We start from the raw sequence: 25,252 nt of genomic DNA on the forward strand, positions 1-25,252 counted from the left end.
CGGTAAATTGGATACAAATGCAGTCTTCGTGTTTATGTACAATCCAGCTGCCCGGTAGTTCTTGTTTCAATGTTCCAACACAGTAAATATAAAAATAAAAACCAGTCCTAAGATATAAACAGTTCCAAGATTGTCTGTAGCTGGTTACAGTATTGACAGAGCAGACTTATGCACAAGCGTTTATTAAAACTGTTTGAAAGACACTTCCTGTTTCTTAATATTTCCTCCAATGTGAACATTGTTGGGTAGCCATGTCAACTCACCCTCCTAGTAGTGGGATGGGAAGTTTAGAGAGATCTTTAGGTCAGATGATGTTCTGAGTGCTCTAGTTGAAGTAGGCCTTGTGCCTAATTTGTCATGTGAATTAAGGTCCAAAAATAACAGGTGGTATTAGACAACAAAAAAAGAGATAGCACTCGATGAGAGATGGTTTGCTCTCATTGAATGCAAGATGTCTTGTAGGTTACAAAGAAAGCTCTTGGCCACGAAGGACACCCTAGCTTTGCTCTCTCCATGTGCATCATACCTTCCAACATTTGTTTTGGCCAATTCAGACAAAAATGCATTACAGTAGGGGAATTGATAACAAATCCTCAACACTAGAAACACATTTGAGAGAAAACATTCATATTTGTATTATACAAAACAATAGCTTGCCATTAAGCAGTTTGCATTTATTGCTTAGTTGTTTTTCTTCCTGATACAACTCTACAGAGGTTGTATGGTTGACATTCACATAAAATTATGTAAATTTCAAAACCTGTTTTGATAATATGGACTCTGCCGGGACTGGATGAAAATTTCTCCACCACCATTTCTGTTGTTGGTACAAAATAAAATATCCTCAACACATCCTCATGAAAGTGTAAGCAGACATGTTTTAATCCAAGTTGTAGCCCATCCAATAAAATATTTTTACTATTTAAAACCCACATTTGTGGTTACAATGTTTTCTCTCTTTCGATCGCCAACAGTGTTTTAAGAAATGGGTCATAACCAGCTAGATCTTTTAGATTACAACTTAATCTTCACCTTGCAAGGAAGAAAACAAATCTTGACACTTTCTGTCGGAATAGAAAAGAGCATTATTATGCAAGTTAGGACCTATTTACCAGTACTTCAGAACTAACAAGTGCATTGAAAAGCATGAATTGTTTCATGGCTACATTCATTGTTCAGAAGGTCTGAATGGGAATTTATGCCAATGTTTCAGTAACTCAATGCTGTCTTGAAACATATCAAATTGTGAATTTCAAGAAGAAGAAAAGATTCTGCTATGCTAATGAGTGCTTGTACTACAAAAAACAATGAAGAGAACACAAAGGAAAAGACTACTAATAAACATCCTTTGGTAAAAACCATCATTAAAATGTTTGCATTTTCAATATACTTTTTTTCAGCAACTTTTACCTAAGGTTCATACTAAGTTTGTTAGGGTACGCTACACATCAATGCACATCTGTGTAATAAAAAAGACAACTATAAACAAGCTATTTACAGAACGTGGTCAGTATGTGTATGCAGTTGAAGTTTTACTGAACTTAACTGGCTGGTAAAACCTGGTGTACTAGCATAGGTTTTCACTACATTTCCATAACATGGTTGCCAGAGATGTTTGCCCATATATATTGTGCACTACACAAACCAGCACCACTGGGAGAGAGAGAACATTCACCGGCTGTACAATTTTACAGTTTGAGACCAAAATCCTCGTCATGGCTTGATGAAAACATGGTTCTTGTATCTGCACTAGTCTAATTGCTCTAACAGCATGTTAGATTTATGGTTTGTTTAGTTCTTGTTTATGAACTTTTCCTTGGGATTTGTGGTCCTCATAAAAACCACAAAGTATACATGTTGGTGAAAATGTTCAATTGCTCTCAGGGAAAGACCCCACATTATTGAGCAGTTAAATCTGTATGATTACATGTAAGGACAGACTCCTATGGCATGCTCTTTCTGCAAGGTTCTTCTGACATTGATAACCTACATCTGTCTTAGTCAAGCTGACAGTGGAAGATCAAACCAAACTCAGAAGTTAAATTACAACTGCTCCTGTCCAGGTATGCTCATAGTCCAAACAATGCCTCCCTTCTGCTATCTTTAGAAGTGGTCAATTAAAAAGCCAGGGATAAGCATTCAATTCATAAGTGGCAACCCCCGACATCTCCCACAAGAAGTAGACCAATCTTTATTAAAGTCCAAATAAAACCAACTTATTTTTACTTCTCCAGACTGCAGCACCCAAACACTTTTTGCCACATTGGTTTCTCTGACATGAGTGAGTGATACTATACAAGCATTCTTATTCAGGGTGGCTAGGGGGCTCCATACTTTACACGGTACTTGTTGATGTTCAGGTAGTGGAGGATCTCGGGGTTGCAGGTGGTAGTGCAGGGTAGCAGGCCATCCCGCCCCTCCCCCATCAGCCAACTACGGTTGTCGGCGGCCATTTCGCTGGTCACATGTTCCTTTGCCCAAGTGTCCACCCAGGCCTGGAAGTGTCTGTGCAGGCGAGTGTTCACTCGTTGGTGTGACTGGGAAGACATGTAGGAAATACCGTGGTGAGCTACCATGTGTTTTCATAAGACTCCACGTCTAAAATGTTAATTTTCAAGCTTATTCCAATGAAAAAGCAACAAACTTTGTAAAATAAACAACAAAAAACGGAGGGTTCAAGACTGCGAGCTAAACACTTGGATTTGCAACAGCAAATTTTAATTGGTCCCTGGGGTGCAAGTGAAAACATGTATCTTTGCTATGTTTGCTTCTTGTTTCCCCAATTCATAATCATGATTTAGTCAAACAGTATGTGCCATCGACTCTTCATTGACTTCACTTTCTCTATATAGCCCAAGCCTACCGTTCGATCATATTGGCTTCAGTCACTCCCTCTCCACTCCCTGATAGTAAAAGTTTCTCAGCCTGACAAATTACTTCTTCTCAACAAGGAAACTGAAAGCAATTATTTCCGTCCTTATCCATTGTATTTTGGCATGCAAATATGAAACAAATGTCACTAAAGTTTAAAAAAAGGTCCAATTAGTTTTTGTGTATTTTCTTCCTTAAGTACATATCTGTCATCTCTAACGTTTAAATGGTTTCAAACGGGTAAAATATGAAATAGGCCCAGTCCTTCCACCACTACGACCTGTTTCAAAAGCCCCAAAATATTGTTTACTTGTATGAGCTACCATTAGCAGGTTTGTTGATAGTGTAGCATTGTGAACACAACATAGAAACAGGGGACTTAATGCAGATAAATCGTGGTTGGGATTTAAGTCATTTTATGAGTTTGCACACACTTTAAAAAAAGACACACAAATTACTTTTGTACGGGAATCCTGGTAAACAAACTAATCCGTGGTTAAAATACATCTTCTATCCATTACAGTAGAACCTCAGAGATCCAAAAAGTCTGGTCAACCGAACAGGTCTCAAAACAGGGAGTCGCCGTCAAATTTTACATTTTACTGTAATGTGAGTGTTAAGTTGACCTTTATTTTGAAGTTCCTTGAAAGAAAGCTATCGAACATGATGTTCTCATGTTATATGAGGCTCGGTTTTCAGTCACTGCTGTAGAGCAACTTGTGTGTCCTAATTTTAATCCGTAAAAATGTCCAAACTACAGCTATTCAGAGATTTTTTCAACAAGCAATTATCAGCGACAGCCTACATTGAGTGGTAGTGCGCAGTGTGGGGACATGGAGTGGAAGTGCCTACTGAGGAGGACGATGGTGCCTACCTGGTGAGCCCGGGTCAGCGCGGTGCGCCTGTACATGTAGTCCTCCGATTTGAACACATACACCATCTTGTAGGAGTTGAGCTTGAACATGCACTCCATCTTCAGGTCCTCATTGTTGTCCTGGGACTTGTCAGATATCCCCTTGGTCATCTTCTCTTGCTGCAGTTGTTCCCAACCCCTCTGGCATTTCCTTATCCGCCGAAGATTCCTGATGGGAAGAAGAGAGACTCACATTACAATGAAGGTAAAACAAGTTCATTACTTGTGCCCAAAATTCAAGCATTCAGTCATGTTTACAGGGAAAGTTCGCGCAAATTTCAAAATAGTTTTGTGAAATCTTGGTAAAACATTAACACACCATTCCCATAAAACCTGTCCACCCAAACAAAACATTTTAAGAGATCACCACAAGACAACATTTTCAGTCATTTAGTAATTTTTGACACAAAGTAGTAACAATTATGATCACTTTTAGTCTGAAAGCGTATTGTGAAATTTGAGAGGACTGTCCCTTAAAACAATTGTCTTGATATCCATGCGTAGCAACTCACCAGATCACAGTTTATTAAGGAATCAAATCATTAAAGGGAGGGTGGTTCTATTGTAGCAGCAGCAGCAGCAGCAGTATTTCTGTACAGTGCACTTCCGTTTAACATTCTTTTGATGATTCTATTGTTAAGTCTAAATATCCTTGGCATACAATATTTTGGTCAATCAAATTGAATCCAATTTTTGCAAGCATTAAAAATGCAATTATACACCCCGCTGGAATGAAAGTTTTAAATGTGTACTTACCACACAGGGTAGAGGTGAGCGAGGACTGAAACCATGAAGCATATTTTGCATTCAGGGCTCCACTTAAAGACATAACAGTGAAGTAGCCAATTTCCAATAAAATGTGAAGAACAAAAACTTTTTTATATTGCTGCCAAAAGTTAACAAGCCAGGATATGGGTTGAAATATACTTTGATGTGCACATACTTCCACTGACGATGTACAGAGCGTATGATCATGCAATGAGGATCAACTGCAAAAGAAACTGCTGTTTTTTCACTGCTGTTTAAAGGATCTCTAAGGAAAAGGAGATTCATTTCTGTTCTTTGGTGCCGACCTCCGATTTGATATGAGAAACAGAAAGATGTGGGTGAGAGCTGATAAATCACATCTAGTCAAGACAAGGACCACATTTATGCAATGGGTTAAAAAAGAGGAAAACTGAATAGGATTTTCTCTTTTGCCTGGGTCTTTCCAGCCCATTGAAATGTTTATGATAATGGACAGCCATCTCAAAAAACAGCAACAAGCACTGAAAATCAAAGACAGGCTTGATGTGCAACACTCATCTGGGGCTTAAAATGGGACCCAAACACCCCTCCATGCAATTCTCAGATGTCTGGAAAGAAATACACGAACATTTGAACATACAATTCAGACCATTTTATTCACAAGCCCCTCTCTTCTGTACAAGCGTTGCAGATGTGTGCTTGACCAGGGTTTTCATGAGTTATCAGCACTTGAAAACTTGTATAAAACCTCACCCACAACAAATATTGCAACGGGAGTGCACTGTATCCTTAAATTGTTTTACACATAATATTGAGTACACCTAACACCCAACTTTCAATCGTACATTTACAGTTATCTAAACAGTGATTAAATAAGTCACATACAGGACGTTTCATATGAATACAATCACAAACATAGGGCATCTGATGATAGAGTAAATTGAAAAAAGAAAACCATGATTTCATCCCAATCCTTTTCTCTGATAGATGTTCAGTCTTGGCCTATAAAAGCCCATGGTCGTCCCTATTGTTTTCTAGTCTCATTTCAGAGTCACATAGGAAAAATAGCTGATGTTACCTCACGTTAAATCTTGAGACCAAGTGCATACCATAATTTGTTTATATAGGTTTAGCTCTATCAGAGAAAATCTTTATTGTACAGAACTCTAATGAGTGAAGCTATAAAAATACTCTCCCTTACTTGCATAAGAAATGTGTTAAGTAAACCCACAGGCTTTAACTTTCAATTCATATATCAAACCAATATAGATGCCCTATCTGCACAATAAAAAAAATGCATGATGCAATACAGTTTCAACACTCAAACCCAACGATTTGATGAGTTGGTTGGAAAAATGTAAAGTTCAAATGAACACTAGTCTACAACTATAGTCTAAAAAACACAACACTTATAACTAAAGAGCCCCATTAAAAAGAGACTAAAGTAATGCATAAATAAATAGCCCCTCCTATTAAAAAAAGATGGCCAGATAAAGTGCAATCTTGGTGAGAAAAAGGCAGAGGGGCCAGAAATTGAGAAAAAAAAGCTCCTGAAGTTCCCAACCAATTACTTTTTTCCGCCCACATAGGAAGACAGGAACCAATAGTATTTTTCCAGATACTTTTTGAACTCTGACAAACTTTTTAGGGGAAAAGAAATGTTCAAATCAGCTGTTGTCTGTCAATCAGTGGCAGAACTTTTCAACAAGTGCTTCATCAGATCAGCCAGAGGGCTCCAGATTGAGACTAAGTGGAGCCCCTGATGGTGGGGCCCGTGCAAAAACTGAGCTGGAACCTTCATTCTATGGGAAGAGAGCTTGCACCGGTTCTGAAATAAGCCATTTTTGTCAGCTGGTTTGGCTTGTGAAACAGGGCCAGGCTGGGTGGCTGGCTAGTTAGGACATTTGCTTTGGCAGTGTGTAGACAGAGGGACACACGGCCGGAGCCTCACCTGGGGAGGAACACAGGCTTCTGGGCCAGATGCTCGCGCAGCTCTGGAGACGCAGAGTCCGAGTTCAGATATCGGCCCACGTAGTCAGACCACCGCTAAGAGATGAACACAAACAGGAACGATTAGAAAACAGCAACACACAATGCAGGCACCTAGGAAACATAACGTACAGGGGCTCAGGTGAAATACATGCATACATACTGTACAAAGAAAAGATGCGCAGTATGGAACAAAGACTTCTGATTCAGCTAATAGAATAATGTCCGAAATACATTCCTTAAATGGAAACAACTGTACAGAACTCTGGGTGTGTTTCTTTCTACATTGTGATTCTGATGGGGCGTGCATGCATATCCACGCACCTCTGTTTCTGCAGGCTCGTCAGAATTCTCCTCTTCTGTGTCCAGCAGCTCCACAGACAGGTTCACACACCCTCGACTCTTCACAAACATCAGCTGCACCACAGAAACGTTGAGAAATTCAAATGGAAAGAGGACATCATGTTAATGATTCAATGGGAAAGGGGGATAGAAGGAGAATAGAAGAGAGGGAATAGGATTAGAGGAGAAAGGAAAGACTGGGGAAGGTAGAGAGCTAGCAGGGTGTTGGACAGAGATGGGTGGAGACAGAGACAGAGAGAGCAGACAGAGGAATGCTTATTGTACCTTGAAGCAGTTTTCGTCGGCCATGAGCTGCTCTGCCTTGCGCTGGTACACCCCCTCAGCAGCAGCCCTGGAGGCCTGGGTGGACAAGGTGCCCCCGGTGGCCTTGTTGGCGCTTTCATTCAGGTACAGGTCGGTCACCCGCACACAGACATCGTCACTCACAATGTGCTGGAGCTTGAGATGGAAACGACAAGCAATAATTAATTTAAGGTACTTGGTCTAATTTGTTTCTCAAAAATATACATAAAACTTTGCTTATATCAAGTTCTTATTTTGTTGAAGAAACATGCGAACTACTTGACCTGCTAGAAAAAGAAAGACTTTGACAAAGGCCGCTAGGCTGAAATGTCTAAATAAATCACCCAGCATCAAGAGCTTGAGTGTGCGGTTGCTTGTCTTTTTCTAGTATATTTCATCCTTTACCAGCACCTCTCCAAGTCTACGATGTGTGTTTTCTCTTTTTTACGAGAACTACTTCACCTGCCCCACGACCATCGTGGTGGTGTGCAAGATGTAGGAGCTGTAATGAGGCTAATGCTCTAGGCTCAGTCAGAGAAAGTGTGCATATTTGACAAACCGCCAGGCAGCCAAGTATCAAACAAGCGTAACGTTTATTTGGGATAGGTGGCTAGCATAACCACCAGTATGTGTGAGATTTGTTTGGACAACAGCTGGTGACTTGATATGTTGTACAGCAAACAAACTGTACCAATATCATTCATGGTGATACTCGCCAGGTAACGTCAGCCAACTCAAATTTGCCCAGTTGTGGGGGTGCATGATATATCGGCAATCATATTGGTATCAGCCAATGTTAGACATTTTTTGCCGGACATTTTGCAGAGGAAGAAGGTAAAGACAAATGACAAATACATGAGGGTCTCTGCCCAGACACTAATTATTTAAAACTTCTTAAATTAAAAAATATTTTTTAAATCATGTGTCTGAAATCCCTCACAGCCATAGACACCAAGGGAAGGTTATGTTCTTGTTGAAGGAGTGAGAAGCTGGCAGTTTGACCTTTTCTTGGCCTTTTAATAAAACTTCTTAGGTTCTACAAAAAAAACTTAAAGGGGTAGTGTGCTATTTTGGACATTTAGCCCTATTTGTAGTCTGTCTACCATGAACCTTAAACAGAGATAAATATTGAGCTAGCTGCAGTTTTTATGCAGGCTCTAACTGGGCTACAATGGAAGTCAATGGGGCATACGTAAATGTGTTGAAAAACTATGATGAATGTGCTTTTCTGAGATGGGAAGCACAGGATGTAATCTTAACAGTCTCGGTATGCTCTCCTGTGAAATGTATTGCACTCCAAATATTTTTAGGTGTTTGGCATGACTTGCACATAGTCCTCTGTGGGAACAGTGAAAACAAGCGCCAGGGGAATGCGTATGTCCAAGCCATGCCAAACATGTAAAAACATTCGGATTGCGATACATTTCACAAGAGAGCATACTAAGACTGGTAACATTACACCCTGTGTTTCCCGTCTCGGAAAACGACTTTATCATAGTTTTTACAACGCAGTTACATATGCCCCATTGACTTCAATTGTAGCCAAGTGAGAGCCTGCATAAAAACTGCAACTAGCTCAATACTGGAACGATGTGGTCTCTATATTCCAGGTTCATGGTAGACAGACCACAAATGGGGCTAAATGTCCAAAATAGCACACTACCCTTTAATCACACGAGGCATGTGGCAAATCCCAACTGCCACTGTATGTATGTATGTATGTATGTACAGGTGCATCCTAAAAAAATTGAATATATATTCTAGATCCATTATTACACAAAGTGAAATATTTCAAGCCTTTTTTGTTTTAATCTTCATGATTGTACAGTATGTTCAGTATGTTCATTTATACACTCAGACACTCAGTCTGGACTCCTTTTGCACAAATTACTGCATCAATGTGGAGCGTGGCATGGAGGCAATCTGCCTTGAAATATTTCACTACATGTGTCTATAATCTATGTCTCTAATCTATAATATATGAAAATTTGCTAATTTTCTGAGATGCACAATATTCTAATTTTCTGAGATGCAACTGTATGTATGTATGTATGTATGTATGCATGCATGCATGCATGTATGAGGGATGTGCTAATAAGTTTAGATAAGTTTTACAGTTTTTGAGAAAAACGGAGTGATGGACTTCATAATTCCTGCCAGCTCGAAGCATATGGAAGTTTCTACTCACTTCGGCCTACATTTTGGTGGTGGTTGCAAAGCGATAGCACAAACGACTGATGTATGTTTTTTTTAACATATTATTTTTACTTTTACTTACTTTACTTTTTTTTTTAGTTTTAAAAAAAGGCCTCTAACTAGAATAGACTATACTTTTACTGAGTTTTTCCCTGTATAAATCAATATTGGAAATGGGGAAAATTAACTTTGACAAGCACCCCAAGTGGCGGCCTCTGATACATGTGGCAGACGAACTAATGGTCCAATCTAATATTTCAACAATCGGGGCTTGAATGAAGATTGTTGAAATTAATTACCCCACTGGTTTTTCTCACTCTGTTGCTAGGCACCCCTTACATACCAAGTTAGATAAATTCAGCACCATGCACTGTCCACCAGCTACTGATTGCACTGTGGCTGCAGCTTCACACATCAGCACCATACGGTAATGGTCAGCCTGACTGCTTTAGTTGCTTTACAGTCTCGTATTAACTTGCATGATTCAGGTGCAGACCTGCAAACTCTGGAGTAGTGAAAAAGGTGACAACATACAAAACTAAAACCCTCTAGATTCACTGAAACTACCATGGTTAACATAAAAAGGGTGACTGTAGCCAAAAGGTGACAAGTTTGCAGGTCTGCAGGTGGGATAAATTAAATCTGGACATTTGGGATTTTTTTCATCATGGGTATACTTTTTTGTAACTTTTTTAAGTGACATTTGGGGGCCCATGATTGTAAATATGAATTTATTCTTAACGGACTGTCCTATAAATTAAGATTAACCAAAACTGAAAAATAAAGGTGGTTTGTGCCGTCACTAACCTGCCGGACAATACTCTGGATGAGCTTGTCCATGGTGAAGGCAGTGTAGGCGTGGATTGTAAACATCTCTCTCAGGGAATCCTCGTACTGAGCCGGCTCCATGTTACCATCCAGAAGGTTCCGCACCATCTCCAGGAAGGCTGAGTAGTAGTCCTCTACCTCTATGTCCACTACAGGGAGAAAGTAGGGACAATTCTAACGGGTGTAGTGTCATTGGAATTCATATTTCCCAAAATAAATGACGTTGTGTGTCACAAGGGTCTATTGTGGGAAATAATATCATTTTTCAATGTACTATAATTGGGATATGCATGTGCATGTGAACTTATTGCTATGAATACCATGGCATTGGCAAGCCAACTTGGCATTTTTACCTTCTAATCAAAAGGAAATGAAACATTGCTAATGCTTTTGTAGACTGGGTATGAGCTCAACTTGAAAGACCGGTAGGTATCATATCCACCTGAGTTTTGTACTGAATCGTTGCCTCTGGACTTACTAGGTTCCTTCAGCCTGAGCTGGATGGCAGGATTCTCACTCTTCTCCCGTTTGACTCCCAGGATCTCCCTCTCCCACTCTCTCTCCCGGCAGTCCTCTTTGATCTGTCTCTCGGCCTGCCCGTAGATGCGTAGCAGCCGCGAGCAGAGGATCTGGTGCAGGCGTAGGAAGATGTACCAGTTGTTGTTGACGTAGTAGAGGTTGTAGGCGTCGTCCAGGCCCCGCAGCTTCTGGGCACCTGTGTTGCTGAAGAGAAGCTTGGACTTTCCGGAGCTGCCACCCGGCAACCCGTTGTGCTTCTTCGCGCCATCTTCGTCCATCTCGGTGTCATCTTCCTCGTCCTCGTCTTCCTCTACATCCGAGAGCTCCCCGCGGCGAGCGAACAGCATGTCGGGGACCAAGTGGTGGATGATCTGCTTGATCTTGTACTTGTCTTCTTTCTGGATGCCCACCTGCCTCTTGACATGGTGGATGATGAGGGCAGCGGCGTCCTCCAGGATCTGACTGTCCTCGTAGGTCAGGGTCATGTGGGGACCACTGGGCGGGGTAGCACTGTCCTCGGATGCCTGCTCCTGGCGCTGGGAATGTTAAAAAGCGAAACATTATAGTAATCTAGAAGCTGTAACATTGTACAAGTTACCAATTAAGACTGAGTGGCTGGACCACATTTTTTAGGCAAAGGTAATGTGGAGAGGGAGTCAGATTTAGAGACAACAGAACAAAAAGATTCCATCCTGATCAGCTAGACTGATACACCTCATGTGTACCACCAACCTGCAGTGGACCATTAGGCTGAAGAGCCCATTAAGACAGTTGACCGTTTTAGAATTTGAGAGGTGATCAATATTACTTTGTCTCTTACCTCATCATAAATTGTCTCAATTTCATTGAGCAAGGTCTTTGAGCGGAACACCTTGGTGTCGTTCTGTTTGAAGTTAATGCCCTGATGGTCGAGTGACTTCAGGTAGTACTTCTCATTCTGCTCCCTCCAGATCTTATTGAAGCCCCGCTGGGCCTCACGCCACTCCTCCTCCTTCATCTTCAATCTGAAAACATTTACAACAGCAAAGGATTTACATCTTTAAACAGCTGCTTAGACCGATAATCCTGGTTTTGGAATATTTGCACATGTGCAAGCAACACAACTAGCCTCTTGAGCACAATGGGGACGGATACAGCCGGGTTCCTTTTGAGGCCGTCGATAATGTCCGAAGCCTTGTCGCCATATATCCTCTGGATGGCTTTGCGGTGGATGACCTCGGAGCAGCCACCCATGGTGTTGTCCAGCCTCAACTTCACCTGCTCCTCTGCAGACATGCGCGAGAGCCTCCTCTGAACAGTCTCCAGGGCTCTGATGGTGGCCAGGTTGGTCTCCAGCACAACATCCAGCTGACGGTATTATCAGGGACAGTGAGGAATATAGAGAGATTTACAATGCTATTCCAATGCGCCTGAAGACAGGATGTCCTATCCAAGCTGGTAAGGTTGATTTCCAAAAACAAAGCGTTCTGAAATTAATTTGAATGTGGTATTCCTCACCTCAAAGCGCTCATCTTCACATCTGTAAATGTGCTCCTCGTATTGAGTCTTCTTGGAACTGACAAAGGTAGAGTCCTCCGACCACGAAGGGAACGACACCCAAGTGTCATTGAGAACCTAAAATAGGCCGTAGTATCAAAACTGTAAAAGCTTGACCAACCTCCATAACAAGCCGCTGAACCCACTACAGTGTCACCACAATATCTCACTAGTCCTAAAAGTACTGAAAGCACCCACCTCCTTGCACAATGGGGTCCTCCCTGTGCACTTGGGCTGTGTGTAGCTCTTGGGCAGTGCCCTGTAGCTGGAGCCCAACCTCTTACAGGAGGCATAGTCGATCTCCATGGCGATGCCCTCGGTGGCCCTCTCCTTGGGAAAGCTCTCGATGTGGGTGGACTCTCTGTAGCCAAGGAAGTTCTTGAACCAGGAGAACAGCTCTGGGAATTTTCTGTGGATAACATTCCAAAATCAACGACAACAATCCAGACACTCGCAAAGCTTTGTGAGACCTCAGAAATAAGTAAGCATATTAATGTAAACAGGAATCTTGCATAAGAAGCTTATCCCAATGCTTCCTGTAAATCTGACAATGTATACTGAAAGAACAGGCATCAGCTACATAAGGTTTTCCTCTCTCTCTAGAATGTTCTAGTGCAGTGGTTCTCAATCTTTTCAGGTTCAGGGCACCGCTATACATGATTTTTTCAGCCACAGCCCCTAAATTACATTCTTAGTTTTGACTCTCGGTACCTTATATGATAATTGTAATGTGAGGGTTTCCACAATGGTGTGGCAAAGTGGAACCAAGGAGGGAGAGGAATTCGGTGAAGCCCAGGGGGAGTCGAGTCACTCAAAAATCATTGTTTACACAAAGTTCTATTGATTAGATTAGATTCAACATTGCACCATAGCCTACCAGTAACTTACTGGTTCCACATCAAAACACAATGAAATACCGTTTACATCGTAAAAAGCGATTTTTTTCTGAAATGCATGTCATAACGATCCAATTACATGTTCCTTTGCATCTACATTAAACTAAGCTTTTCCACGGATTTTACAATTTTTGAATGATTATTTGCGAAGATCGAAGAGGAACAATGCGGATTTCGTCCTGGTCGTGGAACCACCGACCAGCTCTTCACTCTCGCGAGGATCTTGGAGGGGGCTTGGGAGTTTGCCCAACCTGTCTACATGTGTTTTGTGGACTTGGAGAAGGCTTACGACCGGGTCCCTCGAGAGGTCTTGTGGAGGGTTATGCGGGAGTATGGGGTGAGGGGGTCCCTACTTGGGGCCATCCAATCCCTGTACACCCAGAGCGAGAGCTGTGTCCGGGTCCTCGGTAGTAAGTCGTCTTCCTTTCCGGTGGGGGTTGGCCTCCGCCAGGGCTGCGCTTTGTCACCAATCCTGTTTGTGATTTTCATGGACAGGATATCGAGGCGTAGCCGGGGGGAGGTGGGTTTGCAGTTCGGTGAGCTGGGGATCACGTTGCTGCTATTTGCAGATGATGTGGTCCTGATGGCATCATCTGCCTGCGACCTCCAGCACTCTCTGGATAGGTTCGCAACTGAGTGTGAAGCAGCTGGGATGAGAATCAGCACTTCTAAATCTGAGGCCATGGTTCTCAGCAGGAAACCGGTGGCCTGTCCGCTCCGAGTATGAAATGAGTCCTTACCCCAAGTGAAGGAGTTCAAGTATCTGGGGGTCTTGTTCACGAGTGAGGGAACCATGGAGAGGGAGTTTGGCCGGTCGCTTTACCGCACTGTTGTGACGAAAAGAGAGCTGAGCCAAAAGGCAAAGCTCTCGATCTACCGGTCTATCTTCGTCCCCACCCTCACCTATGGTCATGAAGGATGGGTCATGACTGAAAGAACGAGATCACGGATACAAGCGGCTGAAATGAGTCTTCTCCGGAGGGTGGCTGGGGTCTCCCGGGTGAGAAGTTCAGTCATCCGGGAGAGACTCGGAGTAGAGCCGCTGCTCCTTTGCGTCGAAAGGAGCCAGTTGAGGTGGTTCAGGAATCTAGTGAGGATGCCTCCTGGGCGCCTCCCTAGGGAGGTGTTCCAGGCGTGTCCGGCTGGGAGGAGGCCGCGGGGCAGACCCAGGACTAGGTGGCGGGACTACATCTCCGCAGTGGCCTGTGAGCGGCTAAAGATTCCCCAGGCAGAGCTGGTTGATGCTGCTAGGGAAAGGGATGTCTGGGGCCCCCTGCTGGAGCTGCTGCCTCCGCGACCCGACCCCGGATAAGCGGATGAAGATGGATGGATGGATATTTGCAAAGATATTGGGCTTTCTTCCCACGTTTTTTCACGGCACCGGCAGCTATGTTTAATATCACTGCCTCGGTTCACAAAGCATTGTGTGAGTTTTCATCTACCCCTCGGTTTCAAGTCGGCATCTGAAAACCCTCATTTTGGAGGACTGTTTAAACGTCCACTAGCCCTCGATATGCTCCCTTGTCCTAGAAGCTAAAAGTAATGGGACACACTACCCTACGCGTGAACACGTAAAATGTAGGGGTGGGGCCAAGGGCTATGGCTAAGGGGGGGTATTGGGATTGGGCCATAGTCTTCATAAGGACCAATGCACATGATGAAGTGTGAGGGAATAGTATAGTCTTCATTAGGACCAATGCACCTGATGAAGTGTGTGGGAATAGTATAGTCTTCATTAGGACCAATGCACCTGATGAAGTGTGTGGGAATAGTATAGTCTTCATTAGGACCAATGCACCTGATGAAGTGTGTGGGAATAGTATAGTAGGAGAGGAGGAGAGCTCCTATGGTGAGCAGGTTATTATTGTTTATTGTTGTTGGCAGTAGGCCTAATGTGTTATTTCAAATTTTTCGTTGCGCTCCTGAATTTCTTTCTGTGCTCCTACATTTTTTCATTTAGGAGCACATGTGCTCCTAGTGAAAAATGTTAGCTTAGAGCCCTGGTTAATAATTGTTAACATTAAATAAATGCATTATACGCATTTCGAACATCTGCGGAGAATGGTACTGAAAGAGCGCAGGGAACACTTGACTGAGGAAGGCTTTAACAAACACCTGTTCACCTGCAATAAACACAGGCTACATGAGTGCTCCAGTGTTGGGCTGTGGGTAGTCTTTTCGAAATGCCCAGGAAAAAATGTCTTTCTTCTATATGCTGTCCTGGACTGTTGAGCACCAAACCCTTCTTTTCTGAACTTGGCTGAAGCGCGTTGGACTATGTGGACAGCCCTATTTGGACTCTACCTATTTAGATAGCGCAGACTCCGTCTGATGGAATGGCAGTCTTATGTTACGGTAGGCTGGAAAAAGCAAATCCACACAGGAAAATAAATAGGGCTATCTGGGGAAATAACCTCACCTTATACATTTAGTGGTGGATCAAGCCCCAATGCTCAGTTTATGAAAGCATGGGCCTTCATTAGGACCGCACGCACTGCATTGCAGCGTCATCAAAGCTATGTCAAAAGAGAACTATATCTATGTGTATATAGATATAGTATATAGATTCCCACTCCCATTCACTTTTTTCCCTGTCCTGTCCCAATCACGTGAATAGTGAAATTACTCACGGACTCACAGGAGTACCGAAAAAATGTCAGCCTCTAATGCTTACCCCAGGAATGGTATCACTAGCTGCACAAGCTCTGCCCGAGAGATCACTTCCTGGTTGAAGATGAGCAGGCATCGCAGGAAGTTGTCGTATGCCTCGGAGCTCCGGAGAGCTTTTCTCACCTGTCAAAAAGTACACAAATAATTACAGCACGCAGTGCAGGGAATAACATGATGGGCATCATCGGACTGCTCCGCATCCACTCTTAATCTATTTAAATAAGGAAGAAAATATTAAAAGATGACAGGAATCTGATGTATACAAGGATTATTTGTTCATATAAAATGTTTGAGATATTAACATGAGACCGACCTTCTCAAAGAAGAGAGACTCTGTGCCAAAGCCATGTTTACTGACGTCTGCCATGGCAGGGTCCTTCCCCAGCAACTTGGGCTTCTTCTGCCAAGTAAAAAACAACATGAGACACAAACTAATGACCTGAAGGGGTTAGGCCACGTTCAGACTGGACTAATGACCTGAAGGGGTTAGGCCACGTTCAGGCTGGACTAATGACCTGAAGGGGTTAGGCCACGTTCAGGCTGGACTAATGACCTGAAGGGGTTAGGCCATGTTCCGACTGGACTAATGAACTGAACGCGTTAGGCCACGTTCAGACTGGATGCCAGAGCACCGTGAAGCGTCCATACTTATGCGCGCATTTCTCCCCGCTGGTAACCAAGCAACCCTGCCTCTCTGCATTTTAATCACACGCGTTCAGATGCAAAACTACTTGTTGGTCAACATGGGCGCTGGTGTGAACAGTCACGTTGGTTAACATGGGCGCTGGTGTGAACAGTCACGTTGGTTAACATGGGCGCTGGTGAGAACAGTCACGTTGGTTAACATGGGCGCTGGTGAGAACAGTCACGTTGGTTAACATGGGCGCTGGTGTGAACAGTCACGTTGGTTAACATGGGCGCTGGTGAGAACAGTCACGTTGGTTAACATGGGCGCTGGTGAGAACAGTCACGTTGGTTAACATGGGCGCTGGTGAGAACAGTCACGTTGGTTAACATGGGCGCTGGTGAGAACAGTCACGGTGGTTAACATGGGCGCTGGTGAGAACAGTCACATTTAACATGGGCGCTGGTGAGAACAGTCACGGTGGTTAACATGGGCGCTGGTGAGAACAGTCACGGTGGTTAACATGGGCGCCGAAAGGAAACGGGCTGCGCTTTGTTGCGCTTTCGCGTCAAGTCTGAACCCGCCGTTAGGAACAGTTCAAACTTCAATATTTAAGGTATTACACATGATAATAGTGCCAAGTTGCTTAGTGAGGAGTAATTTCCCCCCTACTCCCACTTGCAGGGAGTTTTGTAACAAGTTTTGTTCACCTGCATTATTCTTGTAACAGCCTAGTAGTGGGTCTATTGACAGTCTAGAAGAGGTTTACCTTGACCGGGGGTGGAGCACCCACTCCAGAGTGCCTGCGGATTGGAAGGCCGTTCTGGTTCAGCCTCTGCTTGTTGTTCAGTAGGGGTCTCTTGACTGTCCCCCCGTGGTCGTTGCGCACAGACTCCGCCCGGTCTGCGGTGGTCTTGCTCAGGAGCTGAGAAACACACATTTTAAGAATGTTTGGTCACAAGAGCAAAGTGACAATAAGTATGTCAAAATACAGTTGCATCTCTACTATAATGCCATAAACTGCATCTATCTGGGACAAGATTATCTCGAGAACTAGGCAATGTATAAAGTTGACATTTGGCAGGTGTATTGTAAAAATTGGTTCCGCGCGGCAGGATACACCAGTGCCACATCAACCCAATACCAAGGGGCGCCTTACAATGCTACCAGGACCATAGCTACAGATGGCCTGTCATCAGCATTCTATTCTATATAGATAAGTAATGCGGCAATGAAAATGAATATATTAAGATTTTGACTTCTTCGTTCATGTCCCGACATGGGTGCATTTTTTTTCGGGTTGTGGTGTAAGCCGGAGGTGATGATTTGAATGGTGAATTTGTTTTATCTATGGATAAAGGTGAATTTGGATTTATCTGCCCCTGGTGTTGTGAGTAATGTTTTCTATACATATGCAACTCTGCAGATGTAAGGAGTCTCTGTATGTCTCTGTATTACTCTGTATTAAGTGGATGGAACTTGGAACGGGCATTGTACTAGTTTTCAGAAATGGAGTTTCTCTTGCAATGCAGAAAACTCAATCTTACCACTGAGCTGTTGGCGTCTGGTAAGAACTGTCCAAACTCTGAGAGCAGGTCCTCCTGGTTTTTGAAGAGTCTTGCCACCTGAGCGTAGACCTCCTGCTCAGTCAGGGCTGGAGTGTAGTTGCCACCCGCCTCTTTAGCATTGCGCTGCTCCTTCTGCAAAACCATCAACAAGGCAAGTGTTACGGATGATTCCAAATAAATCCTCAAGGGGTGGATTATTTTCACTGGAGGTAAAAATCAATGAAGAGACACTGAATTGAAATGCCATCTGTGCGCATCACTCACTGTTCTAACCTGGTAAGTGTGCAAGATCTCCAGGAAGGCTTTGTAGATGTCAGGCTGACCCTGGAAGCGGTTCTTGATCTTGTTGACGTAATTGATGGCATGGTTGAACTCCACGGGCTGGTTGTTCTGCAGAGGAGGGCCACTGGAGGGCGTACTGCTCACTGGAGTATGGGACTGGACCGAGGGGGAGCGAGGAGAGGCGTATGAGGGGATAGATGGGTTGGGCTGGCTGGTCGGGGTCAGGGCTGGAGACTGAATTGGCTGTTGGGAGATGGGGAAATTACAATGAGCTCTTCCTTCCTGTAAACACTAGCATTAGACATAGATGTTGTCCTACCAGTATACACCCTTTAATAGCATCAATAAGACAACAACCACAACTAATAAAGGTTTGCGCAAGCATTGAGAACATAGGTCAATTAATTTGTTTCTAGTTTTGAAAAGTTGCATCAATTATGAAAGACAATTAGTTTTTGCGCTATAATGAAAGTGTAGTGTGACCTTGCTGGACTTTGCTGGTGTTGGCTGGGAGGGCAGTGCAGGTGCTGCGGTGGTGGGGGGTCCGGGCTGCGGCGGGGCCTGGTGGTGGGGAACAGGCTGGCTGGGGGGGCCCGTCACTGGGATGTTCTGGACCGAGATGCCATGGGGGGTGATGTAGTGGATCTGACCCGGCGTGGTCACGTTGACCAGGTCGTTGGTCTGGACCTCGATCTTGTAGCCCGGCGGCAGGAAGGTATTGAAGCCCATGATGAGGTCAGGGTGGCCTTTGAAGAGCTGGGACACCCGACTGATCACTCCCGGAGTATCAATGCTGTGACCATGAAACACAAGGCCAATATGTCAGGATCTCAATTTCACTTTCTCATTTATTCTCACATTATTTCTGCTGAATGATAGGGCTGTTGAATGTCTACAGCGATCATTTTTATATTGAATATCAGGCGTGGTGAAGAACTGTAAAAACTGCAACAGACCTTTGAGACTTGAACTCCTTCATGATATCAAGAAAGTCGTTATAAACTTGAGGCTGATTCCCAAACTGCAGTTTCACTTGGTCCAGATACGACAGAGCATCTTCAACCTGCAAATACAGTGATTAAAGGTAAGGTAGGCGAAGTAGCCTCGACTTTATCCACAATCCAGTGATTTCAGTGATGGCCCTAAGCAAAGCTCTCAATGAAAGAGAAATTAATATAGACGAACCTTCAGTCGCTGAAACTGCTGCTGTCCCTGTGATGAGGCCATGGGGGCTGGCGGGTGGGCGTGGCTCTGGACCACCGCGGGCCCTTGGGATTGGACTGCTGGGCTGTGAGGGTGGGGCCCTACATGTGCGGCAGGACTGTTGGCATGTCCGTGCCCACTGGAGCTCGGGGTCATGGTTGGAACCTGAAAAGAAAAGCAGGAAAAAATCTTTCTACTGCTCGCTCCAAATTCAGGCCCTAAGATTCGACTCAAGTAGTTTTGGACCTACGAGGAATTTGACTTGGGTCTGTTGGTGCATGACAATAAAAATAGTACAACAAGACGACAGGGCAGTGCATAATACAATAATGAAGTATGCAATACAATATATCCAATATAATCTTTTTTTTTTAGCAGACACACTTATCCAAAAAGATGGTTAAGTGCCTTGCTAAAAGGCACGTTAGGCATCGGCTGATGAGAAATCACATGTCAATTGGCCTGGTCTTGAACCAGTGTGATTAGAATTTTAGCAAAGTAAGAAGCAGCAGCCGAACCCATACCTGGTATCCCTGGGGGATGGAGTACTGGATGCCGGTGGAGGGCTGCATGTTGTCTGAGACGGCCTCGTACACGGCGGGGGCTGGAGCGAGGACGCGGTGCTGGAAGCCTTCCGCGAGACCCGGGGCGGCGAGACGACGCTGCTGAGACGCAAAGACCGTTTCCTGTTCCTCCACGCGCCGCTTCATTGTGTACTCATACTCGAAGAGACTGCAATAAACAAATACATGGAATAAATTAGTTAGTGTGTAGGCCCACCCCAAATTCACCCCCTCAATTTGGTGCCTTTCTGTATTTATGTCTGGATTCCACGATTCCATCAGATTTCCATCTACATAGCTAAACTAACCAGAATTTTAAGAGACGCAATTTCTAGTGCGTCATAGGCCCAAAACACGTACCCAACTGTTCATGAGAATAATTTATTTTACACCAAAATCATTATTATATACAGGTATCACATTGCCCCAACAGTAGTTTCCATTTAATATGAAGTTTGTTCTGAGCCTTGTGATTCCCACTACTTACACATTGGTGTGTTTCAGGCCAGAAACAACAAAGAATCATAACTTTGATTCGTGTGGATCATATGGGGCACAGAGAGCACTGGTCAAATAGCAGAACCATGACATTAAGATTCATTGGTCCTCTGTGTGTGCAGCATAACGTCTCCCTCCCTCTGCTCCTGATATGAAGCTGAAGGAACGTCTCCCTCCCTCTGCTCCTGATATGAAGCTGAAGGAACGTCTCCCTCCCTCTGCTCCTGATATGAAGCTGAAGGAACGTCTCCCTCCCTCTGCTCCTGATATGAAGCTGAAGGAACGTCTCCCTCCCTCTGCTCCTGATATGAAGCTGAAGGAACGTCTCCCTCCCTCTGCTCCTGATATGAAGCTTTAGGAACGTCTCCCTCCCTCTGCTCCTGATATGAAGCTGAAGGAACGTCTCCCTCCCTCTGCTCCTGATATGAAGCTGAAGGAACGTCTCCCTCCCTCTGCTCCTGATATGAAGCTGAAGGAACGTCTCCCTCCCTCTGCTCCTGATATGAAGCTTTAGGAACGTCTCCCTCCCTCTGCTCCTGATATGAAGCTGAAGGAACGTCTCCCTCCCTCTGCTTCTGATATGAAGCTGAAGCTCAACGCCCTGCACTCTGAAGAAGTGTAATGTGCCATGCAAACTCTAAACATACTAACGTTAGCCAGATGCATACATAGCTATACGTCCACGTCACTGCATTCGAGATTCAGTGTCAGAGCATGACTACCTTATCCAACTCCATTCAACACAGCATCGACAACAACAAAACTGACAAGTGTGTTCAATCTCGAGGTATTTTACGACCATTGCACGAACTCTAAGGACATAAGCAAAGCAGACATCAAGCTAGCTGGCTATTGCTAAATTTGGCCAGCAAATGTGTAGCCATACAATGTTGGCTGGTGTGGTTAGTCCGCTTACATGACATTTGGGGCACATAATGTTAGCTGGATGGCTAATTCTGGTTTGCTGCTACACATATAATTCAAAGTAAAGTTAGCTAGCTGATGTAGTTCTAGTTAACGTTACCCAACTATCGTTACTAGCAAACAAGCCACGGGTTTGTCTCTAGCGAGCAGCTAAAATTAACTAGCTAACGTTGGCTAACTACAAACAGACTCAAACCAATACGGTCATGCAAATGGCCAGTTAGCGTTAGCAATCCAAAAATGCAATCCAACGCGAAGGCAAGGATTCATAGCTAGCGCCAGCTCGCTCGCAAGCTAGGAGAGAGACTGCCAGCGCCACCACTCTGGCTGACGTGAGACCTGCCCATCCCCCTCCTCCCAGGACTGGACGCCATCATCGCTCTGCTTGCTAACGTTAGTAACACGGCTAGCGGGGTTAGCTAGCAGCAACGTTAGTAACACGGCTAGCGGGGTTAGCTAGCAGCAACGTTAGTAACACGGCTAGCGGGGTTAGCTAGCAGCAACGTTAGTAACACGGCTAGCGAGGTTAGCTAGCAGCAACGTTAGTAACACGGCTAGCGGGGTTAGCTAGCAGCAACGTTAGTAACACGGCTAGCGGGGTTAGCTAGCAGCAACGTTAGTAACACGGCTAGCGGGGTTAGCTAGCAGCAACGTTAGTAACACGGCTAGCGAGGTTAGCTAGCAGCAACGTTAGTAACACGGCTAGCGGGGTTAGCTAGCAGCAACGTTAGTAACACGGCTAGCGGGGTTAGCTAGCAGCAACGTTAGTAACACGGCTAGCGGGGTTAGCTAGCAGCAACGTTAGTAACACGGCTAGCGGGGTTAGCTAGCAGCAACGTTAGTAACACGGCTAGCGGGTTAGCTAGCTATTCTCGTGCGCGCCCGAACTTGTGCGGCTAGCCACCGTTAGCCACTTTACGTCAAAATTGTTTCTGCAACTATAATTGTTTCGCTAGCTAGAACAAATACTGTTGCATTCTAACCAACGTAGTAAGTAAACCGAACGAGTCTTCGAACAAGAAACTAGACCCTTTTCAATCTGGATTGAGAACAAGTCGACGGCTCTTCTAACTTAGCTCACTAGTAGCAGCATCGCAGTTAGCAGCCTGCTAGCGACCCTTGCTCGGCCGAAGCGAAGCTCCAACGGCAGCTAACTTAAACAGCCGTGGAGCAACCGATCAATGGCCGACTCAATGCCATTTCCTGACATATCCACCAGAAAGCTGGCTACTAGCACTGCCCGACAAATGCATCCATATCGATATTCTTTTCAGACCAACGTTAATGTGAACTAGCTCGTCCGCTAATGCGTTCATGACAGCTGCTGAAACGAGCCAGCCCGTACACACGACGGCAAAGAAGCTAGCCTAGCTAGCACTAGCCAAAATGGTAGCTATCGTTAGGTAGCTAACGTTGCCCGATACATCAACATTGATGACCTCGGGACATTGTTGTTAACCTGGTGAATATCATTACATGCGCTTAGTACATTTGCAAAATAATCGAAACGCTATGAGACGTCCATATTGGTAACGCTTACAAGGTTAAGCAGCTAGCTAATGTCAGTTCACCTAGCTAACTAAACGAGCTCCGAATCAACCAGCTAGGTGAGCTAGCTATCACTACCTAGCTGTTATGTAGCTAGCACAGCTAGCTAACGTGAGACATCGAGAGCTGACTAAAAACTTACCTCGCAAGACCGCAGCCGGCAACAACTCGTCGCACCAAAGTGCTCAGATGTAGCTAGTGGGTTAAGCAAAGAATTGCACGAACACTTGTTTTCAAAGTTGTTGAAAAAAAGTTGATGGTACAGTCACCAAGTGAGATGTGTGAAAAGGACGGCTGGTGCTAGCAAAACCGCTAACAACAATCTGTGGCTCCGTTCCTTGAGCAGTGTCAGAGGCGTGGCTCCACGGGGGCGGGCTGGTCTCCTCCCATCCCACACTACCATTGGTCAGGAGTGGGGAATTCAAGCAGGTTTTAATAGGGAAACCTTACTCTTCTGTCTCCGTGTGGTGGAAAAACATGGTGAAAAGCCGTGGATCGAGGTTGGTGGGTCTCTTTCTCTTCCCCCGTGTATATCTGTCGGATCCTTTGATAAACACAGTAGCTTATGAAGGCGAACCGGCTGCATTTTGCCGCCACTGCAGGTCTCTCCATGTGTAACTGCAGGTCTCTCCATGGGTAACTGCAGGTCTCTCCATGTGTAACACAGTCACGCGATAGATGAACATAGCCTATAAGAATCGTATCAGACTAATAACATTTGTCTATTAGTTAGTAGACGTACGTGTAGCATATATTATAGCTTACGACTGCTGTACATCATGCTTCGCGGTGGGGAAGGTATTCGTATGTTGATGTGCGGTGCTATTGGCATTGCTATTGGGCTTGCGTCCAAACAGCGCTTTAGTGTTGAGGCCAAAATGTGTAGAATCTTATTCCACTTGGACACAAGAGTCTCCCACATGCCTTCGGGAAAACTCTAGCCAAGATTTTACAGTAGCCTAGGCTATGTGTTGTTTCAATTTCAACAAGGGTCACGGTCTTTGTTTGGGAATGGACCAACTGTGGGAAACTATTTTGAAATCATGTGAAATACAGTACCTCACCTCAGTGCCACACATGTTGAATGCATTCAATGTGACTACTGGAGAAAATTAATTTTACAAGATTAATAAAATACATTTTAAATAGGTGTGTCATAGCAAAGGGATACTAATGCAATACATTCTTTACATTTATGTATTTATTTCTAATTCATTTTGACATTTAACATTGACAGAGTACTTTGTGTTTATCAGTCACACACAAAAAAACAAATTAAATCAATTTTGATTCCATGCTGTAGCACAATAACATGAACAAGTCCAAGGGGGGTGAATACTTAGGCCTATAGGGTTAAGGTTGGGCCGAATCCTACAGTAGGCTACAGAGGCTACTGTATATGAGCAGAACCTAACCAGAGAAGCTTTTTTTCACAGTCCACCCCACTCCCAGTATTCCCCCCACACACCTTTTCTTTTCCTCATACAGTTGAATACTTCTTTTTGACCAATAGAGAGGACAGACCCTCTCCCCGAGTCAGGGGGAGGCATCATCACCTTGTAACGGAACTCATATTCCTCCTTACCTTTGTCTGAAACATACGGGAGGCCATCAGTTATTCCAACATTTTGACCGTTCAGGAGATGGTCAGGAGGCAGCACAATATATTAAGATTTTAAATGCTCTTTAATGATGTGTTAAAAAGTCTGCCTACTAGGGGTGTGCCGGGAGCCCACTATTTGTATTTGTATTTGACAGCTAATTATTCGGATTTGTATTCGGAAGTGGGCGGGGCTTAAGCCGGAAATAGGTTCAAAACGGTTTAAACTGAGGGGAAATGCCATTTCTTTAGCCTAATATTAATTGGCATTGCTGTGCTTTCAACGCATCAGAATTGCTGTTTATATATATTATTAATATCATTAATTATGAAGTATAATTCCTCCTCATCATCATCCTGTATGTTTTTATTTTAACAAACTGAAGTGTCAGAACCCCACCACCACCCTTAACTGGGGGACATTCTAGGCTACATTTAGTTAGAAACTGAAAAATATTTTTCTAAATCAAAATATAAGCCCTCATAGCGACTTTGCTAGAACAGCTATAGCTCTATTTCTCCCGTCATAATATCTAATATATTATCTGCAACCATGTGACACAGGCAGCATGGTGTAGCCTACTACTAATGGTTTTCACAAACCCAGCAATAAACATGTATTACTATAAAT

General features: G+C 44.1%; 1 protein-coding gene across 4 annotated transcripts; it reads right to left on the reverse strand.

Moving 5' to 3' along the window:
- LOC311308003 (paired amphipathic helix protein Sin3a-like) lies at positions 1 to 23,300 on the reverse strand. Of its 4 annotated transcripts, XM_084436916.1 has the most exons (21): positions 23,164 to 23,300; positions 20,013 to 20,220; positions 19,471 to 19,653; positions 19,242 to 19,348; positions 18,769 to 19,078; positions 18,277 to 18,528; positions 17,983 to 18,135; positions 17,205 to 17,360; positions 16,124 to 16,210; positions 15,815 to 15,933; positions 12,443 to 12,653; positions 12,206 to 12,322; positions 11,817 to 12,055; positions 11,529 to 11,712; positions 10,668 to 11,244; positions 10,169 to 10,338; positions 7,148 to 7,321; positions 6,845 to 6,937; positions 6,483 to 6,577; positions 3,746 to 3,953; positions 1 to 2,537 (listed from the first exon to the last, which is right to left on the reverse strand). In XM_084436916.1, the coding sequence occupies exons 2-21, from the start codon at positions 20,196 to 20,198 to the stop codon at positions 2,319 to 2,321; spliced, it is 3,840 nt and encodes a 1,279-aa protein (XP_084293042.1). In that variant the 5' UTR covers positions 20,199 to 20,220; positions 23,164 to 23,300; the 3' UTR covers positions 1 to 2,318. The 4 variants fall into 4 exon arrangements, with proteins under 4 accessions (XP_084293042.1, XP_084293040.1, XP_084293041.1 ...); XM_084436914.1 differs by lacking the exons at positions 1 to 2,537; positions 3,746 to 3,953 and having other exon boundaries at positions 5,308 to 6,577; positions 10,632 to 11,244; XM_084436915.1 differs by lacking the exons at positions 1 to 2,537; positions 3,746 to 3,953 and having other exon boundaries at positions 5,308 to 6,577; positions 18,268 to 18,528.
- Between the last annotated feature and the right edge of the window lie 1,952 nt (positions 23,301 to 25,252).

Source organism: Borostomias antarcticus (assembly GCF_949987555.1).
Source record: "Borostomias antarcticus genome assembly, chromosome: 4".
Lineage (NCBI taxonomy): Eukaryota > Metazoa > Chordata > Actinopteri > Stomiiformes > Stomiidae > Borostomias > Borostomias antarcticus.